This window comes from Hyaena hyaena, unplaced genomic scaffold, assembly GCF_003009895.1.
Source record: "Hyaena hyaena isolate Hyena2069 unplaced genomic scaffold, ASM300989v1 scaffold_774, whole genome shotgun sequence".
In the NCBI taxonomy this organism is placed as follows: Eukaryota; Metazoa; Chordata; class Mammalia; order Carnivora; family Hyaenidae; genus Hyaena; species Hyaena hyaena.
In genome coordinates, this window is record NW_024081406.1 from 280258 (window position 1) to 307250 (window position 26993).

General features: G+C 48.6%; 1 protein-coding gene across 1 annotated transcript in view; it reads right to left on the reverse strand.

Moving 5' to 3' along the window:
* Positions 1-282: 282 nt before the first annotated feature.
* FAM184B (family with sequence similarity 184 member B) overlaps positions 283-26993 on the reverse strand; it is a 147471-nt gene continuing 120760 nt past the window's right edge. Inside the window, exons 9-18 of the mRNA XM_039218720.1 lie at positions 22905-23034; positions 21939-22151; positions 18606-18759; positions 14785-14948; positions 11665-11798; positions 8763-8909; positions 6790-6907; positions 5134-5238; positions 3604-3803; positions 283-1484 (exon numbers count right to left, since the gene is read on the reverse strand). Coding sequence (XP_039074651.1) covers positions 1391-1484; positions 3604-3803; positions 5134-5238; positions 6790-6907; positions 8763-8909; positions 11665-11798; positions 14785-14948; positions 18606-18759; positions 21939-22151; positions 22905-23034 — 1459 coding nt within the window. The 3' untranslated portion in view covers positions 283-1390. The remainder of the gene's footprint in view (positions 1485-3603; positions 3804-5133; positions 5239-6789; positions 6908-8762; positions 8910-11664; positions 11799-14784; positions 14949-18605; positions 18760-21938; positions 22152-22904; positions 23035-26993) is intronic.

Here is a 26993-nt window from a genome sequence, read left to right on the forward strand (position 1 = left end):
GAGGGTCAGAGAGAGAGGGAGATACAGAATTCGAAACAGGCTCCAGGCTCTGAGCTGGCAGTTAGCACAGAGCTCGATGAGGGGCTCGAACCCATGAACCATGAGATCATGACCTGAGCTGACATCGGACGCTTAACAGACTGAGCCACCCAGGTGCCCCATGTAAGCAGCTGCTTTTAATTTGAATAGGATCTAATTGAGATTAATGTAAACTTCCTATTTCCAAGCTCTCTCTTCATCTACTTTCACTTTTCCTTGGGAAAACAATACAAGTCACAGCCATTTTTGTTGCCCAGTTGTTTAAAGTTTTATTCAAAGAGCAAAGATTTGACAGTGCATAGAATAACTGTTTATGGCCACCTGTGGGGCCAGCACCAAAGGATTGAGAACATATTTTGCCCAAATTGTATTGAGTCTTGTCAAATCACACTGCCCCATCAGGTCAGTTCAGTGTGGGCTGACAGGTCAGCACCATGAATGACCAGTCCCGATTCCCTTAAAGTACTGAGCATCCATGCAGTGAGGAAGCAGTGCACCATGAGGCAAAGGGCCCAAGCCCCAAAACTACAGATTGAGTACATCTTTGACTTCAAAGAATACTCTAGAAACTTTCACAAGTGACCAAGTTGAAACTACAGTCAAATATCAGAGTGAGGCTCAGTTATTCACAGAAAAACTCTGGCAGTGATTAATTCCAGTTCGGGATTGGTATTATACCCATAATATTTTGGTTAATTCTTGAAAAGCCCCTTCTGAGGTAGGTGTTATCCTCTCTATGGTCTACTTCCTGTTCTGGACTTCGGAGGTCAGAGCATCCAGTCGAAGTGTGCCAAGGTCTGCTTTCGTCCACTCCTAGTTTTGCCTTGTTTTGTTTTTGTAATTGGTTTTCTTCTTCGTGAGTATTTTGAATTTTGATTCTTCTTCCTAGTGAGGCTGCATGTGCATTGTGGAATTATGTCATTTACATAGAAATACTTTTCAGGTGGATATGACTAGCATTCAAAGAACAAATGAAACCACTTTGAAAGTAGATCACGGAAATCACAAAGCCTGATATTCCATAAACTGGAGCGAAAGCTTATGGACACTAGAAATACAATGTGAGGGTCATCAGTAACATTAATAACATTTTCCTGTGGGTGTCTTTTGATAATACTGGTTTATGTGGGTTTTTTTGATTTTTTTTTTACCTTAATGTCAAGAATTTTCTTTAAGCACTGGTTTCACAATGAAACAGTATGAGATGATAATGCCAAAATTTGCTTTGGCTGTTGTATATAAATCATATCACAAGCAAGTTAATTTGGTTGTGTGTTTTAGTTCATTCCTTCAATCAGATGCTTTACATGGTTTTCAGATGTCCTCTTTGTAATGGTTCCTGAGACTCCGTTTAGAAAGAGAAATACTTGGTAAACCACTCCTGGTGGGCAGAGCCTTGTTTCTGCTGGACTTCTTTGGGCTGGGCTGTTTCACCATCTTGTGTCCTACAAACAAACCAACAAACAAAAAGATTTTTTTAGGTGTTTTGAAAATTATTCAGTACACAACAACCCACTATCTTTCAGGGAAAGAAAGCTGTTGCTTGATTCTTCGAAAGACTGTGAGTGTAACTGGCCAACACTCAACGGCTGGAAACAAGTTGTGAATGATAGGGTTGGGATGGAAGCATCTAATTTCTGTCTTGAAAACGAGGTTCTCCACTGTTTTACTTGAGACTAATGAGCTTATTGTATAAACTTATTTTATTTCAGGCACAAATTGAACAATAAACCTCATAAATAAAGGTAAGGAATGAGATAGTTACTCAACACAGCCTTGCAACGTCTGGCTTCTTCAGAAGTTACCTAATGTGCTCCAGCATCTCAAGACTGTGAAATTAGCCTAATAAATTGAAAAGAGGAAACACCAAGAAAGTAGGATGTATACCTGCTGACTGGTCTCTGTCTGCATTTGTGAAGCTTCACATAAATCTGGGAACCTAGCTTTAATCACAGGTGTGTGATACTGAGATGAGCCCACAGCCAGACTCGAGCTGGCTTTCGCGGCTAATGCAGGGCTGGCCTTAGGGCTCCGGGCCTCAGCTTCCGCAACTGTGAAACCAAAGGGCTGGGCTCAGTGACGGCCAGGAGGTCCTTGCCGCTCAACATGTATAAGGGTCTGTGCCTCCCCTTTTGTACCAATAGCCACAGGTATGCAGGGCCTTTGGAAAAAGAATATTTTATTTTATTATTTTTTTAACTTTATTTTGAGAAAGAGCGAACCCGAGCAGGGGGTAGGGGGAGGTACAGAGAGAGGGTGGGGGGGGGAAGGGGGGAGAGAGAGAGAGAGAAAATCCCAAGCAGGCTCCATCCTGTCAGCAAGGAGCCCAATGTGGGGCTCGATCCCACGATTATGAGATCATGACCTGAGCCAAAATCAAGAGTCGGATGCTTTACCAACTGAGCCACCCAGGCATCCTTGGAAAAAGGACGTTTTAGGAGGAGCCCTTTCTGCCATGTGTAGCAACGTGGATGGACCTTGAGGGTGTTATGCTGAGCAAAATAAGTCAGGCAGAGAAGCACAGATACCATATGTTTGCACGTATAGGAAGATTAGGAGGAACTTAACGGAGGACCATGGGGGAGAAAAAGGGGGGAAATAGTGGGGGAGAGGGAGGGAGGCAAACCATGAGAGACTCTTGAATGCTGAGAACAAACTGAGGACTGATGGGGGTAGGGGAGAGGGGAAGGGGGGTAATGGGCATGGAGGAGGGCACTTGGGATGAGCACTGGGTGTTATATGGAAACGAACTTGACAATAAACTATTAAAAAAAAAAAGGAGCCCTTTCTGAAATGCAAAATTCAAAGCACAAAATGTAAAATCTTGCCTCTGAATAGAAGACTGGATTGGAGGGAGAATTAATAAAGGGGAAAATGTTCCTGAAAGAGAAGCATGTTGCAAGCGTTTCTGGAAAAGTAAGATGGTATCTGAGATGATCATGCATGAGCTACCAACCCAGATTTAGAGGCCTTAAAATTTCAAGATGATACAATAAGTCTCGAGAAATAACCTTGATAATAATAGTAGTGGCAGTAACAATAGTGGAAATGTACTGAATGCGTCTGTACCAGGTTCTGTACTAAGTGTGTGCTATAGATTAATTCCTTTAGTCTCACAGTCTGATGAGGTAGGTGCTGTATTATCTTTGTTTTAGAGGTGAAGAAATGGAGACCCAGAGAAGTCAAGTAACCTGCCCAAAGTCACCTAGCTAAGAACAAGAGACCAGAATTTGAATCCAGACCTCAGGGCCAGCCAATGAGAGCCCATCTTCTGTGTTACCCACACTGACACGGCTAGCTAGGTGATCAGCGTCCCTTGTCTAATCATCCATGAGAAAAAAAAACTTTCTGGAACTTGGTGCCAAGAACAGTACCTTTTCTAAAGAATGACATACTTCCTCGTACACCACCTTCCCATTTGGCTGGATTGTAATTTGTCCAAGGCAGGGGCTTGTTTCACTGTTCTTTTTATCTGCCCAAATGCTGGGTATTGAAGAGGTGCCAGAAAGGAATCTGAATCCCCCTCCTGTCTATGGAAAACTGGGATCACAGCTTCCCCCCTACCTTGTGGCAGTTTTCACATCTAGAGCCTGGGTGGGTTTGTAAGGCTGGCCACAGCCAGGGCTTGGGTCCAAGCTGGGTGACTTCGTTATTGGAGGGGCGTTGATCCTGGAGCTCAGGTCACCACTCAGAAAGTTCTTTGCATAGGAGGCAAGGTTTGGCACGCTGACCACTCGGCTGGGAACTTCCTCCATCTTCTTTTTCTGTTTATATTAAAAGAAAGGCCTTTTAGTGCCACCCTAAAGAGTCATTATAGTAAGTAAAAAAGGCCCACTGCATGCGTAGCAACATGGACTTGAGGGTGTTATGCTGAGTGAAATAAGTCAGGCAGAGAAGCACAGATACCATATGTTTGCACGTATAGGAGGATTTGGAGGAACTTAACAGAGGACCATGAGGGAGGAGAAGGGGAAAAATATTTGGGGAGAAGGAGGGAGGCAAACCATGAGAGACTTTCGAATGAGAGTCAACTGAGAACAAACTGAGGGCTGATGGGGGTGGGGGGGAGGGGAAGGGGGGTGATGGGCAGGGAGGAGGGCACTTGTGGGGATGAGCACTGGGTGTTATATGGAAACCAACTTGACAATAAACTATTAAAAAGTACAAAAAAAGATTAAAAAGTAAAAAAAGCCTACTCAACCAAAACTATATGGGAGAAGAGGCAATTTTATTTCTATACCCACATGTTATTTTTAAAGCATTTCTTCCTCCAATCTTTGTTTTACGAAACACAGGTTCACAATCTCTTACCCAAAACTTCTGGGGACAGATGTGTTTTGTAATTCAAATTTTTTAAAGACTTTAAGAAGGTCAAATAAGACCCCCAGCAGGGGTTGGGTCCATTGTCCTCAAATGCATTAGTATTTCTGCAAGGAAACTTAACACGTTGTTGCACTGAGAGGCATACATACAAATCGCAAATGAGCTCACACCAGTTCAGCTTAGGTTAGGTTTACTGTCCTTTGAACTATTAGACATTTTAAGCACTTTTAGTATTTTGTTATAGCAGATGATAGATTTGGATGTGAAAATTCTTATTATAACAAATTTCAAAAATATATAAGGGGGAAAAAAGTTAGGAAGTGGGAGATTCCTGGGGTTCCTGACCTGGAGTTCACCTCCGGTCATGAACTCGTGGTTGGTGAGATCAAGCCCTGTGTCAGGCTCTTGCTGACAGCACAGAGCCTGCTTGGGATTCTCTCCACCCACCTCTCTCTCAAACATTTTTTAAAAAGTGGGAGATTCCTGTTCTTTCCTCTCCTTGTCATTCAGATGTAACCACTATTAATAGTGACATGTTTATAGGAAATTCGGAGAATACAAAAACCCATAAGAAATTAAAAGTACACATAATCTGCCTAGCCAGATAGAAATACTGTTTGTTAGTAATTTGGACCATTTCCCGTGAGTCTGATTTTCAATGAACATTCCTCTGAATGTACGCCAGCCCACTGATAAAGAAGCTGCAGTTACCTTTAGGAAAATGTAACCAGAAGCACTGTGTAATGCCTGAAATCAGCAGACCCAAGTTACCTTCATGGAGGGGGTCAAATATCCCGGGTGAGGGTTGAAAGAGAAAGACCGGTTCCGATGGGACACCGCGCTGGGGAAGGCTGCGCAGTGAAATCTTCTCTCCTCCTGGAAAACAACACAACTGGGTCCAAATGAGCCTAAGCACACCGCCGGGTTGACCTGAAGGAAGGTGGCTGTGTGCGGCGGAGCTCAGGGGGAGGGGGAGGGGGAGCGGGGTGTGTGCGGGGATCCAGCTGCCACTGGAGCTCTGAGGAAGCACCTTGCCTCCTGTGGCCGAGTCCCCAGCTTCCGAATAGGACAGGGCGAGCTTATTCACACCTTAGGGCAGTCAGAGAGCCGGGTGCTCTGGGCACGGGGACGGAGTCTACGGCAGAAGCTGAAAACCTGGTACAATCACTACGTGGCCAACCTTGTTTATGTGTGTGACTGTCTACTTTTCTCTTTAAAACTAATACAGCGGATTCCAGTCATTGGATAATTTCATCTTTAAAAACATCAACATGTATCTCTAAGAGATAAGGACTCTTTGTTTAAAAAAAAAAAAACAAAACAAACCCACCACAATACTTTTGTCACAGTTAGCAAACAAGCTATTCCTTGGTATCATTTAACTTTCAGCTAGTGGTGAAGTTGTCCTGATGTCTCATCAGCGTCCTGACCAGAAACCGTGTGGCTGGGGCAGGGATGGGAGTGAGAGAGGAGAGGGGTGTGTATTTGTGGGGGGACTGTGGCTTCCGGAAGATCCCGGACTTTACTGGGGGAAGGATGGGAGGCCCTGAGCCGTGCTGCCATCGGACATACTTCCCGACTGCGCTGGGTGTCGTGAGGTCATCATGCGACCACGGCTGGAGTGAGGGGCGGGTCCAGTGGTTCACTGAGTGTGTGACAGGGGCTTGGACTAAGGCGGCGCAGGCAGAGACGGGGGTGGGGAGGTAGCTGGACTTGTCAGGTGGCTGAGGAGCCCTCCCACTGAGGGCTGCACAGACAGGAGCCACTGTCTGCAGAGCGGAACCCTGGCCTGGGGAGCCGGCTCAGCCGGGATGCTCTGCTACAAGCAACTTTCAGCCAAACCAGGGGGCTCGGGCCGCTGCGTTAGAGGCCACAGCAATAGATGGAGTATCAGGAGGCATGGGTGGGAGGTGGGAGGGCTGTGAAAGCGCAGGAGCAGGTGGAGGGAGGGACATTCCAAAGAAGTGGCCTCAGGCCCCGTGGCTGTGGGATATGGAACCAGAGGGAGAAAACTCCTTTCTAAGGGGTCCAGGGCCGTGGCTTTGCTAGCTGGAAATCAGCTAGTCCTTTCTACAAAAGGAAGACCAACAAACAATATTTGGCTTGACGGAATCTACTAAAATTCCAGCGAGAGGTGAGCCATTCTAGATTTCCCCTAATTCCATAGATGAAAAAACTGAACCAACCAACTTCGGGCAGATGCCGTAGGACTTGAGGCCTCTTTTTTTGGCCTCTATTTTTCTGTGTTAATATTTTTGGTGAGTATGTGTTGCTTCAGATAATAGACAAAAGTAATCCAGGATCTTCTGAAGGTGGTTTTAGGGTTATCAGGATGAAAATTGCGGGAACGCAGAGCAAAGGCAGGAGCAGAGTGGATGGCCCTCCCGGAGGGGCCCCGCGGGCCCCTGGGCGCCCCGGCGGCCTCACCATGAGCTGCTTGATGATCTCCTCTCTCTCCTTCAGGCGGGTCTGCAGGCGGCCTATGAGCTGAACGTCCTCTGGCCTGGACGCCGCCTTCCCTGGCTTCTCTCCGGAATCTTTCAGTCTGTTTGAAACAGGCACGCAGTGAGGCTCCTTGCTGCCATTACCCAACAAGCAAGTGGACGGTGCGGGGACGCTGCTGTGAGCTGAGCCTGGCCAGCTAATCTCTCCGTTCACAAATGGGGAAACTGAGGCCCAGAGAGCTTGCCCGGGACCACCCAGTGAATTGGCTGCAGAGCTCAGGACTCCAGCTCCCAGTCTGACCTTTGCCAGTTACCCTGAGGCTGCGGGGCCAAGGAAGCAAAGGCCCATGTGTGATGCACACGCTACCCTCAGTGAAGCTTCAAGAATCAAGGATGTCTGGACAGAGAGGCCTCCGCAGAAAAACATCCCCCACTGCCACCCGCCCGCAGGTTGGGCTAACGCCGGCGTGGCTCTGGCGCCATCTGCTGGCTGACGTGGAGCATGGCATGAGCTGGTCTCCTCCCCCCCCCCCCCCAACATGAAGTCAGAGAGGAGTGACTCTTCACTTGGTGGGTGAGAGGGGGTGACGGCTGCAGATGACCTAGCATGTAGTTGATAAGAGGGCCAGGACTTTGGGGTAAGATAACTTGGGATCTAATCCCTACTCTGCCTTTTTCTAGTTATGTGACCTTGCATAGCCTTTCCCTGACCATCAGTTCCCTCTTATTTAAAATGGGCACGAAACCAGGTAGTTGTGAGGATTCAGTGAGATAATAGGTGCCTGGCATGTGGTGAGTGCTCATGATATGGTAGCTGATAAAACCTTCCACTCTGGATTTTGGATGGTTTGCTTTGTATAGGAGACAGTGGAGAACATGCTTTTAAGAGTCAAGGTCAGACAGGTATCAGATTCACTTAGTGCAGCTTGACCTTGGGCAAGTGGCTTTACCTTTCATCTTCCACCTCCATGCTGCTAACCCTGACCCCTAGTCTCTTCTCTCAGCAGCCAGAGTGACCTTATGAAAAGGTAAATCTGGCCATGTCATTCCTGCTCAAAGCCTTGCAATGGCTTCCCAGTGCACTCTGAACACATCCAAACTCCTTTCTGTTTAGTGTGAGGTCTCCTTCATCCCTCCTAGCTATGCCACCAATCTCAATTCCTGTCACTCACCCTCTCACTTATTCCTGGCTGTTCAGTCACGTGAAGCAAGCCCCAGGGCCATTGCACTTGCTGTTGTGGCCGCTTAGAATGCTCTTCCTCCAGATGGCGCTCTCATTCCCTCACCTCTTTGTGCTTAAATGTCACCTCCTTAGACAGCCCTTCCTTGCCTACCCTTGCCACTCCCTAGATACTGACCCTGTTTTTCTTTTAGCACTTTCAATACCTGATATGAAGTTAAATATTCATTTGCTTATTTCTTGTCTGGATTCCCATCTAGAATTTGGGAGCTCTATGACAGCATAGTCTTTGTTTAGTTCTGGCTGTAACTCCAGAGCCTAAAACAGTGCATGGCACACAGTAGGCTCTTAATAAACATCTGTTGAATAAGTAAATAATAAAGATGTATGCATTCAGGCACAAGGCTCCTCGGTTTCTTTATCTGCCACGAAGGGTGATTGTGAAGATTCAGTGAGGTGATGCATGTTAGAATGGGGGAAAGGTTCACTAAAAAGTAGCCTTGATCCTGCAGATTTCTTCCCAGTGTGAGGGTCAAGCCCACAAGACAGGGTTCATTCCTCACAGACTCCCAGGGCCCTGCATGGGGAGAATGCAGTCTCATAAAATGATGGGGGATGACATACTGTCCCCGACTGCTCAGGACTGAGGTGCTTCTTGGAGCTCAGGACCTGTCGTTTTAAAACTGAGAGAGCCAGGCACAGTGGCATGAGTTGGTGCCCTAATAAAATGTACATCTCCTGGTCCCTCCCAACCTGGGGCCCAAGGCCTCACTTACTCAGTTTCCAGGGCGGCCAGCCGGGCCTGGAGCCGGGCTTGTGCACTGCTGAAATCCGCCACCATGGCTTGCATCTCTTTCCGGTGTTCCTGGCGGAGCTTCTCCACCTCCCGGGCCCGCTGGGCTTGCTGCTCCTCCTCCAGCAGCCTGCGGGTGGACGGAGACACAGCGGGGCTTGTCCAGGCTCTAGGGACTGAGCCTCGTGGGCACTGGGCTGGGGTGGGCAGACAATGTGGGGGGTGGTTATGAATGAGGTCAGGACACGGGGAAGGAGACCAGGGATCTCTGAGTTGTGGGGTCCCGGATAAACCCTGCGGGTGGGACCCCTTCTCAGCACCTCCTACCCCAGCATTCCAGGAAGGAGAAATCTGAGCGTGAAGCCTTCGGGGGCAAGCGGTGGAGGACAGCTCTGGAGAGTTCTGGAAAATACTCCCTTCACATGGGGCAAATGGAGGTCCGGAGGCTCAGATTTGTACAGAATTACTGAGCGGCCACAACCGGTCCAGGGTTGAAAGACAGGGTGATAGGTCTTCCTCTATCACTTCCTAGCTGTGTGACCTTGGGCAAGCCACACCCGGCTCAGTTTCTTCAACTGTTAAATACATGTGATCAAAATGGTTACCTTACAGGGTTAGTGCAAAAATGAATCATGCTAACGCATGTCCAGAACAGTCCGTGGCACAAAGTATGTGTTCAAGTATCAGCTCTCATTTTTCCTAATCTGGAGGTGGGGCTCTAAGGGATCCATAGACAAGTCTCAGGGCTCTGTCACCCTCAGAAAGTACAGTCAACCCCTGAACAACATGGGTATGAACTGCACGGGTCCATTTATACGTGGATTTTTTTCTGATAAATACAGTACAGTACTGTATATTTTATCTTCCTTTGATTTTCTTAATAACATTTTCTTTTTTCTTTCTTTTATTTTTTGAATTTGAGAGAGAGTATCAGCAGGGGAAAGGGGTAGGGAGTGTGTGTGTGGGGGGGAGAGAGAGAGAGAGAGAGGGAGAGAATCTCAAGCAGGCCCCACACTCAGTGTGAAGCCTGACACCAGGCTTGATCCCATGACCCTGGGATCATGACCTGAACCAAAATCAAGAGTCAGATGCCCAACTGACTGAGCCACCCAGGCGCCCTACATTTTTTTTCTAGGTTTATTATAAGAATATAGCATAGGGGCCTCTGGGTGGCTTAGTCGTTTGAGCATCTGGCTCTTGATTTTGGCTCAGGTTGAGATCTGAGATCATGAGATCAAGCCCCACATCCTGACATTGAGGAGCCTGTGTGGGATTCTCTCTCCCTCTCTCTGCTTCTCCCCTGCTCTATCTCTCAAAATAAATAAACATTTAAAAATACAGCATATAGGGGCACCTGGGTGGCTCAGTCGGTTAAGCATTCGACTTTGGCTCAGGTCATGATCTCACGGTTCGTAGGTTCAAGCCCCGCATCGGGCTCTGTGCTGCAGCTCAGAGCCTGGAGCCTGCTTCAGATTCTGTGTCTCCCTCTCTCTCTGACCCTCCCCTGCTCATGCTGTCTCTCTTTCTCTCTCAGAAATAAATAAAAACATTTAAAATTTTTTTAAAAAAATACAGCATATAATACATATAACATACAAAATCTGTGTTAATCAACTGTTTACGTTATTGATTAGGCTTCAGGTCAAGAGGAGGCTATCAGTAGTTACGTTTTGGGGAAATCAAAAGTTACACACCGATTTCTGACTGCGTGGGAGGGGGGTGTGACACTCATAATCTCGTGTTGTTCAAGGGTCAACTGTACCTGCATATTTTTGTGTGACTCTATCCTTGTCACAGGAGAGGGATCATTGCTTCCGTCACCTGGAGGGGCTGCAACCGGCAGTGGCTGGGATTCCCTATTCTGGCCCAATCCCCCTGTTCCGGAGTCACGTGGGGAGTCGCTTACTGAAGTCAGTGTCCCCCCTTGGCCAGGCGGGCTCACAGCTCTTTCTCAGAGGGGCTCAGGTGTACTTTCAACTGAACAACTTTCTGCTGGCAACGGGGACATTCAAACACTGAGGTGAAATGGGCAAGTCCTTTGAAAGACACAAACTACCAAAGCTCACTCACTCAAGGTTAAAAAAAAAAAAAAAAAAAGGAACATATAACCTGAAAAGTCCTACCTCTATGAATGAAATTAAATTTGTCGTTATAAACTTTTCAACAAGGGGGTAGAAATAGCTGTGACTTCGGGCCTGATAATGAGCTGTCCAGCCTGGATTAGGTGGTAACGGTGACCGTGCGGGGTTTCCCAAGCGCTCCCTCCACGCATCCCAGGGCAGGTGCTAAATCCTGCTTAACGTGGGGCGCCTGGGGGGCTTAGTCGGTTAGGCGGCCGACTTTCGCTTGGGTCATGGTCTCGCGGTTCGTGGGTTCGAGCCCCGCGTCGGGCTCTGTGCTGACTGCCAGCTCGGAGCCTGGAGCCTGTTTCAGTCTGTGACTCCCTCTCTCTCTGACCCTCCCCTGCTCACGCTGTCTCTCTCTCTCCTAGAAATAAATAAAACATTAAAAAAAAAAATCCTGCCTAACGTTTCACTGCATCCGGGACAGCACTGCAGGTGAGGGCAGGGCCTTGGAGAGCCAGCGCGCTCACCTGAGCTCACCGGCGCCGCCTCCCTAGGGCTGGATTTGAAGACTTTGGTAAGGTGAGGCGTGAGCCCATAAACTCCTTGGGCAAACCCTGCACTTTTGAGGCTGGGATTCGTGGAGCCCCCGGTACTCTTCACGCGTCAGGAGTAACATCAGGGAAGTGCCGGCGTGTTAGGGAGTCTTTCCCTCGGGGGGGAAGGCGAGGGGGGTGGCCCTAGGTTCGGAGGCCCACCCAGGGGCACTGGAGGGAGCGAGGGAGCGAGGGGAGCTCCGGCCCGCGCCGCGCGGAGACGCACCTGCGCTGCTCGCGGAGCTGTAGCGCCTCCTGCTGGTGCTGTTCCACCTCTGCCCGCAGCCGCCGCACTGCGTCCCGGAGCTGCGAGTTCTCCGCGCAGGGGTCGCAGCCCTCGCCCTTCGCGGAGCCCGCACCCTGGGGAGAAGCGCCCGGGGGAGGCGTTGTGGCGCCCCGCCCGCAGCCCCCGCCAGCCGCCGGCCCCCGATTCAGGGGCTCACCCGCCGGCCTCAGGCTTTCCCGCTCAGAGTCGCCCGGGTCTGGCCCTCGCGCAGCTGGACGGCGCTGGCGAGCCAGGGATGCGGCTTAAACCGAAACAAGCCAAACAGTCCACTCGGAGCGCCCTCCCCACGTACACAGCACTGCCTGGGGCGGGAAGCGGGAGCCGCTCTCTCCTCTGCTGTCACCGAATCCCCATCCCATCCCGTCTACACCGAAGAGCGCCCATCTCTTTTTTTTTTTTACCTGGTAATCTCTGCCTTTATTTTATTTTTTACAAACAGTTTATGGTCAAGTTGGTTTCCCTATAGCACCCAGTGCTCATCCCCACAAATGCCCTCCTCCGTGCCCCTCACCCCCCCCCCCCCCCCCCCCCCCCCCCCCCGCCCTCAGTTTGTTCTCAGTATTCAAGAGTCGCCCATCTCTTGCATCCCGGTCTCCTCCACCGGCCCCGGAGCGCTTCCCAGGAAGGCACCGTCTCCCGGTAAGTTTCCCAATCCTATGGCACCTGGCACAGTGGCTGAGCTCCANACCGAATCCCCATCCCATCCCGTCTACACCGAAGAGCGCCCATCTCTTTTTTTTTTTTACCTGGTAATCTCTGCCTTTATTTTATTTTTTACAAATAGTTTAATGTCAAGTTGGTGTCCATATAACACCCAGTGCTCATCCCCACAAGTGCCCTCCTCCATGCCCATCACCCCCCCCCCCCCCCCCCCCACGTCCATCAGCCCTCAGTTTGTTCTCAGCATTCAAGAGTCGCCCATCTCTGTAACGCTGGTCTCCTCCACCGGCCCCGGAGCGCTTCCCAGGAAGGCACCGTCTCCCGGTAAGTTTCCCAATCCTATGGCACCTGGCACAGTGGCTGAGCTCCAGGAGGGGCCAAATACATGCTTGCTAAGTGAAATGAGGCTCGAATGCCAGTGGTTGTCTGAGAGAAACTCAAAGATCTGTGTGCAAAGGAAACGGGGTCGGAGTGAACCCTGGTTAGTGAATGTTACAGTTTTCAAGGCCACTCAAAGGTGCCTGAAGGTTTCTGCATTTGTTCATTCCACGCGAGGGAGCATCTGTGGCCCGTGCCCCACACACACCTCTTGCTTCCTGCCCTGGGGCGTGAGTGCGTGCATGCGTGTGTGTGTGTGTGTGTGTGACACCCACCGGCACATGGGCACCTGGCACTCACCTACGTACAACCTGGGGGAGCCTGGCTAAGATCCTGGGGGGCCGTGCTTGACTGATGGGAGGAGGAGTCTGCTGGATGAATGCATCCCCCTCTGTCCCAAGCTGGGACAGGTATGGGGATGGTTTCACAGGGCTCCTCGGAAGATCCCAGAGTGGTGGCCGACTTAAGGACACATCCTAGTATTGGGTACCCCCCTCCCCTCTTTCACTGGTGGGGCTCTTCCTCCTGGCTAACACCCCCACCTTTCTTCTCTGTGTGGGTTTTCATCCGAGGCCTTGCTATTCCTCCTAGAGGGCTCAGGGCTTCCCTCCGTTGAGGTGAAGGTGAAGGCTGGCACCTGGTGGCCAGGCGTCATCCCGTCCATCCAGGGATCCAGAGCACTTGGGGAGCGAGTTTGTCATTGCAGACGTCACGACCCCACGTTTCCCCTGCCCCCGCCCATAGGTACGGGTGGCTCCCACCAATCTAGGGTGCTTCCTGGGACACACCCGGTCTTCCCTCTGCTGGGCTTTACTGGCTGGGCTGAACTCCTTGTGATTCATCATTGATTATTTCTCATCAAACACAGATTGTCTTCAGGTGCTCGGTACTAGCAAAATCCTGAGCAAACGATCCCCACGTCCCTGGACCTTCAGCAGGGCTGGGACGCAAACCCACCGCCGGCCTCCACAAACCCTGGAGAAGACTCCCTTTGTGCAGACTTCGTGCAGAGTGCTGAGTTGGGGTGGGGATGACATGAGGCAGACGTGGCTGACTCTCGAAAGACTCCTAATCCAGTTGAGAACATGCATGAAGAGCACACATGGTGTGATGGTTGCCTAACGGGCACATGCAGTAGACGAAGAGCTCAGAGACTGGTGGGGTCACAGGTGTGGAGGGAACCCCCAGAGCTCACTTCAGAAGCACATATGCTAAAATTGGAGGGGAGACCCCTGGCACAGAGGGTAAGTTGGGCACTGAGGAGGAAGGACCGCGTCCCAAGCAGGGAGTGGGCACATGCAAAGGCCCAGAGCCAGGATGGGCACATGCAAAGGCCCAGAGGCAGGATGCAGAGCCACCGCTTAGAGCAGAGGGGGATACGGCTGGAGACAGAAAGCGCAGCCAGTGGGTGGCTTTCCCTTGCCAGTCTTAGGCATGTGGAGCTCATTCTGATAGCAGTAGGGAGTCACTGAAGCTTTTATACAGATGAGTAGCTGACCATATGGTCCACAGTGGACTGAGGGGAGAGAGGCCTGGGCTGTTTCGGAGGTCACTGTGCGGCCAGCCATGTGGGAATATGGATGTACACAGAAGGGGCTGATGGGCCAAGTCTGACTACGAGGCTCAAAGAGAGTCAGGGTCAAACCTCCCGACAAAAAGGCAGCTCCCCTCCGACTCATGGGAACAGACAGTCTGTCTGGGAAGGTTCTGAGGCATTCTCTGCAGATTTGAGGGAGTGACCCAGCCTGGCTGTCTCCAGGGCCTATCGGGCAGTGACACTCTGAAATGCTATTGTATCTTCATTAAAAATAACATGTGGCACTTTCAACTTGTGTTTGGCTTTTCAACACGGGAGCCCGCAGGCCCATCAAGTATCTCCCAGGACCTGGAGGAAGGGTCTTCCCCGTATCAGACTGAAGGAGGAGCATCTGGAGCCCCTCTTTTTTATGAGTTTCTCCCTGCAGCATTGACGCTGCTTTGAGAGGCATGCACGTGCGGTGTGGGCACAGTGGGGGTGCTGACCTCTGTTGCGACGGCGTGGTCCTCGCTGTCCCCTGGACACTGGGCGATGGGCTGCTGCTTGCCCAAGCTGCCCAGAGCCCTCAGCTCGGCCTGCAGTGCCTCCAGATCTTTCTGGTGCTCAGAGCAGGCAGCCTGCCTCTCCGACAGCTCCTGCCTCAGGGACTCTGCAGAAGGAAGAGCTGTTAAGTTTTAAAGAGAATGATTTCTCCCCGCTAAGAAGTGTGATACTTCTCTGTTATGGACTTTGAGACTCTGTATTTTAGTTATTGCAACTTAACTTTGAAACATTGTTCCAACAATTCCTTAGGCCTGAGATACCCCGTAGGGGCCCGAGTACAGGGCAAATACTCCACACATATTTGTAAAATAGACAAGTGATGTTTAGGGTGGAAATTAATGACATTGTAAAAGTGTATCAGTTGCAAAAGACTTCCCATAAACTTACTAAGCTTCTCTGAAAGTTAGAGTATATCAAACACAGCAAAGCTTATTCTGATGATATGTTGAAAATTTTACTTGATCATCTTTCTTCCCCAGTAGGATTTTAATTTCGATAGCTTATTTTCTTTAAAAACTCCATACCCAATGCAATATTTTGAAATCCTTTAGCACAAAAATATGTGCAATAAAACTCTTTAGCAAAGTGTAACTATAGTGGGCTCGTTTATTACCCTGTCTCTTTTTTCTTTTTTTAATGTTATTTTATTTTATTTTTTTCAGAGAGACAGACAGAGTGTGAGTGGGGGAGGGGCAGAGAGAAAAAGGGAAACACAGACCTGAAGCAGGCTCCAGACTCTGAACTGTCAGCACAGAGCTCGATGTGGGGCTTGAACTCATGGATTGCGAGGTCATGATCTGAGCCAAAGTCGGCTGCTTAACCGATTGAGCCACCAGGCACCCCCACCTTGTCTCTCTCCCTTGGCCTCCTCTCCTTACCTCCCTCCATCCTCCATCTACCCAACCCCCCTTCTTCCCTCCCTCGCTCCCTCCATCCCTCCACCCACATATCCACCAGAACCTTCTGCCCTTCCACCCACATCCATCCACCTGTGCATCCAACAAGTCTGGGTCCCCACCCCAGGGTATCAGGTAATCTCATGGACGATGCTCTCTGCCCCTCACACACTGACCAGCAGGTCAGGTGTGTCTCATACAGACAGTGCGGTGGCCGTAATCGGGACGAGGACTGTCTACATACCCCTGTCGTGACAGGTGCTCTCAGCCACCCAAAACCACTCATAAAGCCACCGACTTGCTCTCATCGTTATAGAGTCCACCGAGCCCCTTTGTCCTGGGATCGTGTTCAGAATCCCATATGGACCCAGGGTCTCTCTGGACTCTTTTGTCCAGGAAAGGACCAGGCCGCTGTGGGCTCAGAGGGGCCAGGGGACAGCGGTAGGGACAGCTGCTGTTGGGTGCTGGAATCACCAGGGGTGTCCACCTGGATCTGAATCTTGTCATGTGCCTGAGACATGACACACCCTGAGTTCTATCTTGTGGAGTCCATCTTGTTTAGATGCTGCTAACTTTAGCCTGTCCCACCTGGACACTAACTGGGGAATCTACGAGACTCTCTCTCTCTCCCTCTCCCTCTCTCTCTCTCTCTCCCTCCCTCTCTCTCTCTCCTGCCTGCTTCCCGAGTCGCTTCCTCCAGAAATGGGCAGAGCGGATGTGCAGTCAGCAGACTATGCTGTCTAACGAAAGCTCACCCAAGCAGCAGGTAGATCTTATTCACTTATGCACATAAAAAGAAAAAAATTGCTCTTCTCCCAAATTCTCTTAAGGCGACCCCCGTCTGGGTTTGAAAAGAAATATTTAGTAAGGCCAATATGATCTTTAATGCTAGGCATGAAATAAGGGGGAGGCATTTGTCTTGCTCTTTTTTTTTTTAATGTTTTATTTATTTCTAGGAGAGAGAGAGAGAGCGTGAGCAGGGGAGGGTCAGAGAGAGAGGGAGTCACAGACTGAAACAGGCTCCAGGCTCTGAGCTGGCAGTCAGCACAGAGCCCGACACGGGGCTCGAACCCACGAACTGCGAGATCATGACCTAAGCGAAAGTCGGACGCTTAACCGACTAAGCCACCCAGGCGCCCCTCATTTGTCTTGCTCTTAAGAGTGAGAAGGGGGGCACCTGGGTGGCTTGGTGAGTTAATCACTGGACTCTTGGTTTCGCTCAGGTCTTGTTCTTGTGGTTCAAGAGTTCGAGCCCTGCATCAGACTCTGCGCTGATAGTGCAGAGCCTGCTTGGGATTCTCTATCCCTCTCTCTCTGCCCCTCTCCCACTCTCTCTCTCTGTCTCTCTCAAAATAAATAAATAAACTTAATTTTTTTTTTACGAAAGAGAGAAGGAAGATGAGAATAAAAGAGAAAACGAGGGAAATGATCATCTACAAAAACAAAGACATTTTGAGGGTCAGCCACGCAATGTCAGAATATTCAGTAATGATAACAGTGAACACCTGTGTAGCATTCTAGGTGGATGCTGTTTTTCCCATTTTACAAATGAGCAACTGAGGCACAGCCCAGTTAAGCAACTTGCCCAGAGCCACACAACTAGTGAGTGTTGGAGCTGGGCTCTAAGCCCAGACAGTTTGACTCAGGAGATCTTTACTGCTTCTGGTAACTTCCAGAATGCTTTGTGTGACTGGTTTTGGATGTGGAAACTGAAGAGTAGGTGAGTTTCATGCCGAGGATGATGGGGAAGGGGCAGGCAAAGAAAGGAGAGTCACTACAGGAGTCTGGAATGTAAGACGCCCAGATTTGCAGGAATCTTCCAAGTGGAGATGAGAGGTTGAGACAATCCCATGAAACTCTCATGAAGGCTCAGCGATCTGGTTATATTTAATAATAATGGTGATACCTGAATAATAATAGAGGTGCCTCTGCTTTTCTAAGGTTCACCTACAGGGGTGCCTGGGTGGCTCAGTCGGTTAGGCCTCCGACTTCAGCTCAGGTCATGATCTTACAGTCTGTGAGTTCGAGCCCCGCATGAGGCTCTGTGCTGCCAGCTCAGAGCCTGGAGCTGCTTCAGATTCTGTGCCTCCCTCTCTCTCTGCCCCTGCCCTCGCTCGTGCTCCATATCTGTCTCTCAAAAGCAAAAATTAAAAAAAAATTTAAGAAGTTCACCTACATTAGAGCCTCTTCTCACTAACCCAGAGAAGCCTGAAGAGGATTCTCATTTTTACATAACTAAAGTGAAACGGGCCAACAGCGTTCACCGCTGATTCTGCCGCGAGCGGTGCAGAGGCAGCGCGTGCCCCGTGGCCGCGCGAGTGGCGCCCCCCAGCGCCCTCCGCGGGAACCACACCCAGCATCCCAGGCTCGAGCATCAGAGCCGCAGCACCTGGGCTGTATCTCCATCTATTGTGTGCATCCGTTAGCAAGGCATGCCCTATGGTGTCAGGAAAGCCTAAGGAAGGGGATTTTGGGGGTCTGGGGACGCTAAAAAAATTGTCCACTTAAATTCATGGCAATTGCTTCTTCGCTCTTCGCCGTTTCGGCTTATGGAACGCTCTGCTTTTGGGTAGCAGAAGACCTGTGCTACAGTCCGCATGCGCTGGGCTCCTGTCATATGCGGGGCACTTTATATTTACTCCCTCTTCAAATCCACACAAAGCCCCTATGAGGTGGGGACGACTGTGACTCCACTTTCCAGAAAAGCAAACGGAGACTGACAGTGACTCCCTCCTCCCAACCCTGAGTGTCCCCACCTGACCCACAGCCCCGTGGGCCAGGTCTTGCCCGGGGGTCCACGCGCGGACTCAGGGGGTAGCCGCCTCCCCCCCCCCCCCCCCCCCCCCCCCCCCCGTCTGCCTCTGTACCTAACACCAGAGCCTGCTGAACCTGCAGCCTCTCCCGCTCTCCCTGCAGCTGCTGCCGGGCCTTTTCTTCCAGGGCTTGGAGCTCCAGCCGGTGCGCCTGGTGCTGGATGTGCAGGCTGTGGCTGGACTCCTTCTTCAGGCGCTCCTCCGTGGCCTGCGGGCGAAAGTGGGAGAAAGTGGCGACGGACGGGAGACCCGTCCCCTCTGCCAAGTTCTTCCTCTGCACCGGGGCCCACAGAGCCCTCACCACTGTTCGGTGGAGGCCTTATCAGGCCACCGAGGACATTCCCCGACCCATCTGAGATGACAGTGATGGCCTGGCCCCAGCAGCCACTTTGTACCATGTGAACCTGACCCCAAACCCTAGCTGATTGAAAACCAGAGTAGACGCCTGTTCTAACCTGCGCCAGTCACTGGGAATTTGGTGTTAGGAGGCCTGGGAGAGAGTGAGCAAGAAACAGACAGACAGTGACTGATCGGTTCATTTTAACACACTTGGGAGGAGTGGGGTGACCATTTTGCTCACACCTGCCCCAGGACCAGAGAGGTGCAGAGAGCTGTCTGTGAGGACAGCCAAGGGCTGAATGCAGAGCAGAGCAGCCGTGACAAAGGGGTCCCTATAGTTTCTTCAGCCTCTGGTCTAGTTTGGTCCTCAGAACTGGCTAGGTCTCTGCCTTGAGGTTCACTGATTATTCTTTTATTACTTCATTTATGGTTATTTCATTCATGCAGTCATTCTTTTACTCAACACTCATTTATTGAAGCCCTCATATATCAAACACCCAAAGTGCGTTCTATGAGCATCTGTGTAAACTTTAATAGAAATCTTTCCACTGCGAAGCTAGCTCAAGCTAGTTTCTGGAGTGGGAACCATTGATGGTCCCTGAGATGTCCAAGTGGAAATCCCTGGGGCCTGTGAATATGTTACTTTATGTGATAAAAGGAGTGTTGCAGGTGAGATTAAGTTAAGGATCCTGAAATGGGAGATTATCCCAATTTATCTGGGTGGGTCCAATGTGGTCACAAAGGTCCTTACAAGAGGGAGGCGAAGAGCTAGTGAGGGGAGAGGTGCTGAGGGCAGCCGAGGGCAAGGGGAGGGGAAGAGGAGTTGGGAGGGTGGTGGGGGAGACGGAGAGGGAGGGGTATCGGAAGAAGTTCCATGCTAGGCTGCTGGCTTTCATGATGCAGGAAGGGGCCGGGAGCCTCGGAATGCAGGCAGCTCCTAGAAGTCTCACGAGGCAAGAAAACAGATCCTTCCGGAGAGCTTTTAGAAGGAGCACATTCCTGCCAACACCTTGACCTTCAGAACTGTCAGGTAATAAATCTGTGATGTGTTCAGCCACCAATTTGTTACAACAGCAATAGGGAACATATTAAGTTTCTGTTTTTTGTTTGTTTGTTTGTTTGTTTGTTTTACAACAGAGAGTTCCAATTAAGACACAAGACTCTTGAATGCTGAGAACAAACTGAGGGCTGATGGGGGTGGGGGAGAGGGGGAGGGGGGAGATGGGCATGGAGGAGGGCACTTGTGGAGATGAGCACTGGGTGTTATATGGAAACCAATTTGACAATAAACTACTTAAGAGAAAAAAGACACAAGCCCACCTTTTAGATGAGGAAATTGAGGCTGGGGGAGATGAACTAGTTTCTCCAAGGTCACACAGGAAAGATGCAGAAAGTATCTGCATTCTGCTTCGTCTTAGTTGTTTTAGAAATTAGGAATTATCTTCCATTAGGGTAGATGAGGATTTCAGGTCTCATACACTCTCCCCCTTCCAGTCCTCATATATCATTAAATTACTTTTTCAGTATAGTGACATAAATTCAATACTTTTATTACTATGAGTAAATACAGTTCATTCCCGAGTGAAATAAACTATTATGATTAAAGCCAACCTGCATAACTTTTTCTTTTTCCTTGCATTAATAACTTGCAGCATTAAAAAAATTGCTTAGCTTTCTTTGAGTGTTTGGCTAAATCTTCCAAAAGATTTGCAAAATATTTGTGTGTGTGGGTTGGGGGGTGCCTGAGTAGCTCAGTTGGCTGAGCATCGACTCTTGATTTCAGCTCAGGTCATGATCTTGTGGTTTGTGAGATGGAACCCCATGTTGGTCTCTGCGCTGATAGCATGGAACCTTCTTGGGATTCTCTCTCTCTGTCCTTCCCCACCTCACATCACATTCTCTCAAGATAAATAATACACATGAAAAAAAATCCAAAACCCCACGTGTGTGTGTGTGTGTGTGTGTGTATGTGTGTGTGTGTGTAAAACACTGTTCATACAACTTTCCACATGGCCAAGTTGATCAGAGAATCCATCAGTTCTATTTTCCCCTGGAGCCTTTCTCCTGGGTCCTTAGTCCTCGCCCACACGGAGCTGTGTCTCGGCCAGCAGTGTAGCTGAGCTCCTTCCTTTTCCTTCTCCTACGCTGGATTCCTCTATCCTAGATCCCTCTTATTCCCTCGCCCTTGGTTTGCTCCCTTGTTTTAGTGGGGGCACTCTTCAAGGAACTTCCTGAGAAAAAGGGCATGGAAGATACACCAGTCTGGGTCCAACAGGAGACAGAAACCACATGGTAATTTAAGTGGGAGAAACTCAATATAAAGAACTATTGTGCTACGACAGGGGAGTGACTCTAGAGATGCAGAGAGAACTGCAGGGTGTCCCGAGGCTGAGAGAGAGCACCCAAAGCAAGGATAACCTGGAAGGGGGGAGCCCTTCCCCAGTGTAGGCCCAGACCTTGTTGGAGAAGGTATGGTGGCAGCTCACTAGTGGAGAAGATCACTGGGCTGCCCAGGCTAGAGTTGGTCAATCAGGAACAACCCTCCCCAGGAGAGATGAGCCACAGGTTGGTGATGCTCAGAGAGTATGGGGGCACCATGTGTGCATGAGGGCCAGAGGGTGAAGTTACTGGGGCAGAATAACACCTGAGGTCCTCACACAGCCACATCACTGTTCAACTGTGCAAATGAGGCCAGAAACAGAGCAAAAACACAGCTTCTGGAACCAGGAAGATGAGACTCTTTGCTCCTACAAGGTGCCCCCAGTGCTCTTTACCGACAAAGCTTAACACTGGGCCCTCTGCAAAGGAGACATGCTTCAAGAATCCAGGTCATTACTGCAGGGCAGGCACTGAAGAGTGAATTGGGAGCTGAGAGACAATAAATTATAACAGAAGGTAAATTTCCTAATACCTCATATGCCAGTCAATATTTGTAATCAATTCTCACACTTATGAATAGTTTTAATTAAGTTTCTCAAAACTGCACATTGGCTTCTAGCTGCTTCTGTTGGCTGTGGAGATAGTGGACTTTGTAACTATCACCTTTACCTTGAGTTCTTGATTTTTGGCCTTCTCAAGCATGCGCAGGGCTCGCTGGTGGGAGGCCTCAAGCTGGGCTTTCATGGCCTGGTTCTGCTGGACGGTCTCCTGCAACTCATGCTGCAGCTTCTCCCTCTCGTGGTCGGAGAGTTGCCTGAGCACCTGCAGGTCCTCCCTGTAGCTGCTGGCGCACTGCTCCAGAGCCTGCTGCATCTGGGAGACCTGCCCGCCAGGGCACCCTGCCCTCAGGCGAGGTCCCCTCCCCTCCCCCTTCCCGGGATAGTTAAAAAAAAAATAAGTGTTCTGAACATCTCAACCCAGCTGAGCCTCCGCTACCCGTGGGAACTCTGAGGAGGGTGCCTGTAACCTTGAAAAACCTGGGGATGGCCAGTCTCCCGGGGGCTTCTCAGCTACAGCCACAGATGCCAGGGGACAGGTAGGTGGCTTGGGATGCCAACCATCCAAGAGGAATCAGAGAGGGGACCACTGAAGTCTTCCCTGACACCTCCATTTAGTATTACACGCCCCTCCCCCCCCATCAAGAGACAGCCTCTCAATCCTTCTTACCATGCTCTGTTTTTCCTTTTTCCTGAAACCCTATCATCCTCTAATACACCACGTGCTTCACTTAATTCGTAGGTCTAGTATTTATGGTCTATACCCACTTCCTCTACTGTAATATAATATAAGCACTGTAATGCAGGACTTTTGTTTAACTGGTTCACTGATGTATCCCAAGCATGTAGAAGGGTGCCTGGCTCATGGTAGGTGTTCATGAGCCACAGGATGCATTGAATGAATGAATGAATATATGAATGAATGAAACCAAGAATCCCACCTTGCCCTGAGCCAGAATGCCCTCCCCAGCCTGGACGTGAATCAGTCCTTGCATGCATTTCCAAGCCTGTCTACAGGGATGCGGGGGAGGCAGGGTGTCCTTCAGCGTGACAGCACATCCCCCTATGGCTGTCCTACCTGGGCTTGCAATTTGGCCTTCTGGCTCTGCCATTCCTCCTGCAGACGCTGGATGTCGGGTGCCTTTTCCTCCAGCAAAGAGCTCAGCGGAGGTTGCAGGCCACCTCCTTCCTTGAGGGGCAATACGATCCTTTGAAGAGAGAGAGGCCAAAATCACAAAGGTCCTGGACCGAGAATGACGTGACCACCTTGGGCTGGGAAAGGGCAGCTGCCATGGCAGTGAGTGGGGTGAGAAACCTTTTCCTTGGATGGAAAAAGTAACCTGACACACAATTCGAAGTGTGAATGTACTTGGGATACAATCAGGATTCAGCTGGAGCCCAATGGTTTGAGTGGGTACTTAATAAATGATGATTGGCTGTTAGAATGAGAGCTTAAGAGTTACTTATGGGGCCCTTGGGAGTTCCAAAAAAGAGGTCTCTAATGGTCTAACTTCACAACTCTTCCTGAAGATGAAAAAAAAAAAGAAGTAATAATACTTTACTTGAATACAGCACTTTACACTTTTCAAAGCATGCTCATGCCTTTTATTGACTGTCCCAGGAATACATAGGAGGATTGCAATGTATTCAATGTTCAAGAAGATGCTCGGTTAGAGCTGCATTAGTTTTCATGTCCCGGGACAGATGACCACGGATGTCTTTGGAGGAGACCTTCCCTTACTTAATGCTGAACTTTTGAACCAGCTGAGAAATTCAAATATAACTGGCTGAGACTGGGATTTTAATTATTTATCTTGTGTAGCAATGCGAAAGAATGCCCCACTGTGGGCATCTCTGCAGAGATTGCTGGAATGTAGGTGGTGTTTTCTCCCTCCAGCAAGGACATTAGGCCACAGAACCAGAGGTTAGGGGGTGAGAGCCCTGATCTGTGAAGAAAGGCATTGAGAAGGAGGGACTCTGCTTGGCAGAGGTGGGGAGGGCAACATGGGCATAAGCCGGGGGGTTAAGGAACAGATAGTCAGCAGGGACCCCTGAAAGGGAGGACAGGAGGCCAAGAGAAGCACAGCAATGTAGTTCAGAGCATGAACCGGAGCCAGATTCCCCAGGGTCAAATCCAGCCCTACTGCGGACCAGTTAAGTGACGATGGCTGAGGCCTTTAAACTATCTGGGCCTGAGTTTCCTCATCTGTAATATAGGGTTAATAATGGTAACATTAACATGGAATGTTGTAAGGATTAATAGAATAAATATCTTTTAAAAGCTTAAAGCCATGCCAGGCACATAGTAAGAATTATATAAAGAACTAACCAAACACTTACTAAAGAGAGAAGGTTGCTCTCTCTGCATTCTGGTTCTTTTAGGTAATCCTCAAGCTTTTGAAGATGTGCTGAATATAACCACTTTTCAGGGGAAACCAACAGAAGGCTCCTGGGTCTGAGCTCTGGGTATGTAACAAACCAAGGATTAGGAGACTGCCGAAGGGGGATGGGCAGAGAAGAGGCCTCCAGCAAGAGTGAGAAGCCACGTGACCACGCTGGATGTGTGGACCAGGTAAGCTCGCCCTGACAACTCCTGGGGAGGACACTGGACTTCCTCCCAGGGCTCAGATATTATTTCTGAAATGAGTTATTGAGATAAAATTTACATATAGTGAAATGCACAAATCTCGAGTCTGTAACTCATTGAGTTTTGACAAATATATACAACTATAAAACCAACCTTCCAATCCAAATCTAAAACACTGTCATTACTCCGAAGCCCCCCTTGGACCCTCTTCTTCCCAATGTCCACTCACAGGTAGCCGGTGTTTTGACTTCCATCCCCACAGACCACTTCTTCCTAATCATCAGCATCACATACACGGAATCATGTGGTATGTATCCTTCTGTGTCTGGTTCTTTTCCTCAACACGGTGTCTTCAGGACTCATCCACATTGTTGAGTATGTCAGTGGGCACACTCTCTGTGGCTGAGTAGTGTTTCATTATGTGAATATACATATGACAATTTGTTTACCTGTCTTCCTATTGATAGACATGTTGAGTCGTTTACATTTTTGGGCTATTGTGAATAAGGCTGCTAGAAATATTCTTGTACAAGTATTTTTGTGGATCTGTGTTTCCATTTCTTTTGCTTCAAAACCTAGGATGGGAATTGCTGGTAGGTGTATGATTAACTTTTAACAGAACCATCAAATGGTTTTCTGAAGTGGCTGCACCATGTTACACTCCAACCAGCAATGTATGAGAGGGTCAGTTGCTCTACAACATTGCCAGTGTTTGGTGTCTTGAGTCCTTTTGATTTTAGTCTTTCTGGTGGGTGTGAAATGGTATCTCACTGTAATTTTAAGCTGCATTTCCCTGAGGACTCTGATGTGAAGCACATATTTTGTGCTTATGGAAGTGTCTGTTTCTTTGTAATTTTTTAATGGAAGTGTCTGTTCAAGCATTTTATCCACTTAAAAATATACTTATCTTTGCTATTATTGATTTATAGGAAGCCTTTATATACTCTGGATACAGACTGGATAACTTCTCTGAGCTTGTATATTTATTTTCTTAATATTACTTTTCTAGTGAGCAGAAATTTTAATTTTGATGACGACCAATTTATCAGTTTTTTTCATGGATAATTAGTGTTTTCATGTCCTAAAAAATAACTGCCTATTTCAAATTCAATGATAATAAAAAAGGACATATTACTATTGGGGAGATACAGCTAGTGAAGGGAAGTTCTTCAACCTGAAAAAGATAATCTATGATAAACTACAAAAACCATACTTAACGGTGAAATGTTGAACACTTTCCTCTTAAGATTGGAAACACGGCAAAAATTTTTTCTCTCACTACTTAACACTCTCCTGGCCAGTCCTATAAAGTAAGAAAAAGAGCTACAAGTGAGAAAAAGAAGAGTAAAAAAGTCTTTACTTACAGAAAGAATGATAATGATTGAAATACTACATGTTGTTAAGATGTTATTCTATTCTAAAGTGAACTATAGATTTATTTAAAAAATTTTTTTCTTCTTTTAACGTTTATTCATTTTTTTTTTTTTTTAGAGAGACAGAGATAGAGCACAAGTGGGGGAGGGACAGAGAAAAGAGGGAGACACAGAATCTGAAGCAGACTCCAGGCTCTAAGCTGACACACAGCCTGATGCGGGGCTCAAACCCACGAACCGCAAGATCATGACCTGAGCTGAAGTCGGATGCTTAACCTACTGAGCCACCCAGGCGCCCCTGAACTAGAGATGTAGTTCAATCCCAAATACAATCCTAACAGCCTTATTTGTAGAAATAAATAAGCTATTTTGAATACTGATGTGGAAGGGCGAATGACCTAGAAAAAGAAAAAAGAATCCTAAAGAGCAAAGTTGGAGGAGTCAGGCTACCTGATTCCAAGACATTATGAAACTAAAATAAGACAGACTGTATGGTACCAATGTACATAGAGACAAACAGATCAATGAAAAGTAATGGAGTGTCTGGAAATAGACGCATGCAAAGATGTTAGATTCATTTCTGCTAAAAGTTCTCAGGCAATTTGGGGCTCCTGGGTGGCTCAGTAGATTGGGCATCCAGCTCTTGACTAACAGCTTAGGTCATGGTCTCACAATTCATGGGATCAAGCCCTGGGTTGGGCTCTGTGGTGCCATTGCACTGCCTGCTTGGGATCCTCTCTCTCTCTGCTCCCCCCCATCCATGCATGCACACACACATGCACTCTCTCTCTCTCTCTCTCTCTCTCAAAATAAATAAACCAACTTAAAAAAAGAGTGCTGAGGCAATTCAATGGGAATAGGGAAAAATTTTCAACAAATGGTGTTGGAACTGAATAAACATATGAAAATAATGAACTTTGACCCCTACTTCTGAAAAATTAACTCTAAATATATAATGTAACACTATAAAGCAGAGAAGAACATCTGTGCAATTTGGGGGTAGGCAGTGATGTTTTTAGGACATGAATCTCCAATTATGACTGTGGATCTTTCCCTTTAGTTCTCTATTTGCTTCGTTATTTTGGAAGCTCTGTTACAGGTCAAACACATTTAGTAAAAGGCAAAAGGTTTATTCGATCTGAAGAGAAACCGGAGTAAGGTCAAACACATTTAGGATTGTTCTGTCTTCCCGATGAATTGACCCCTT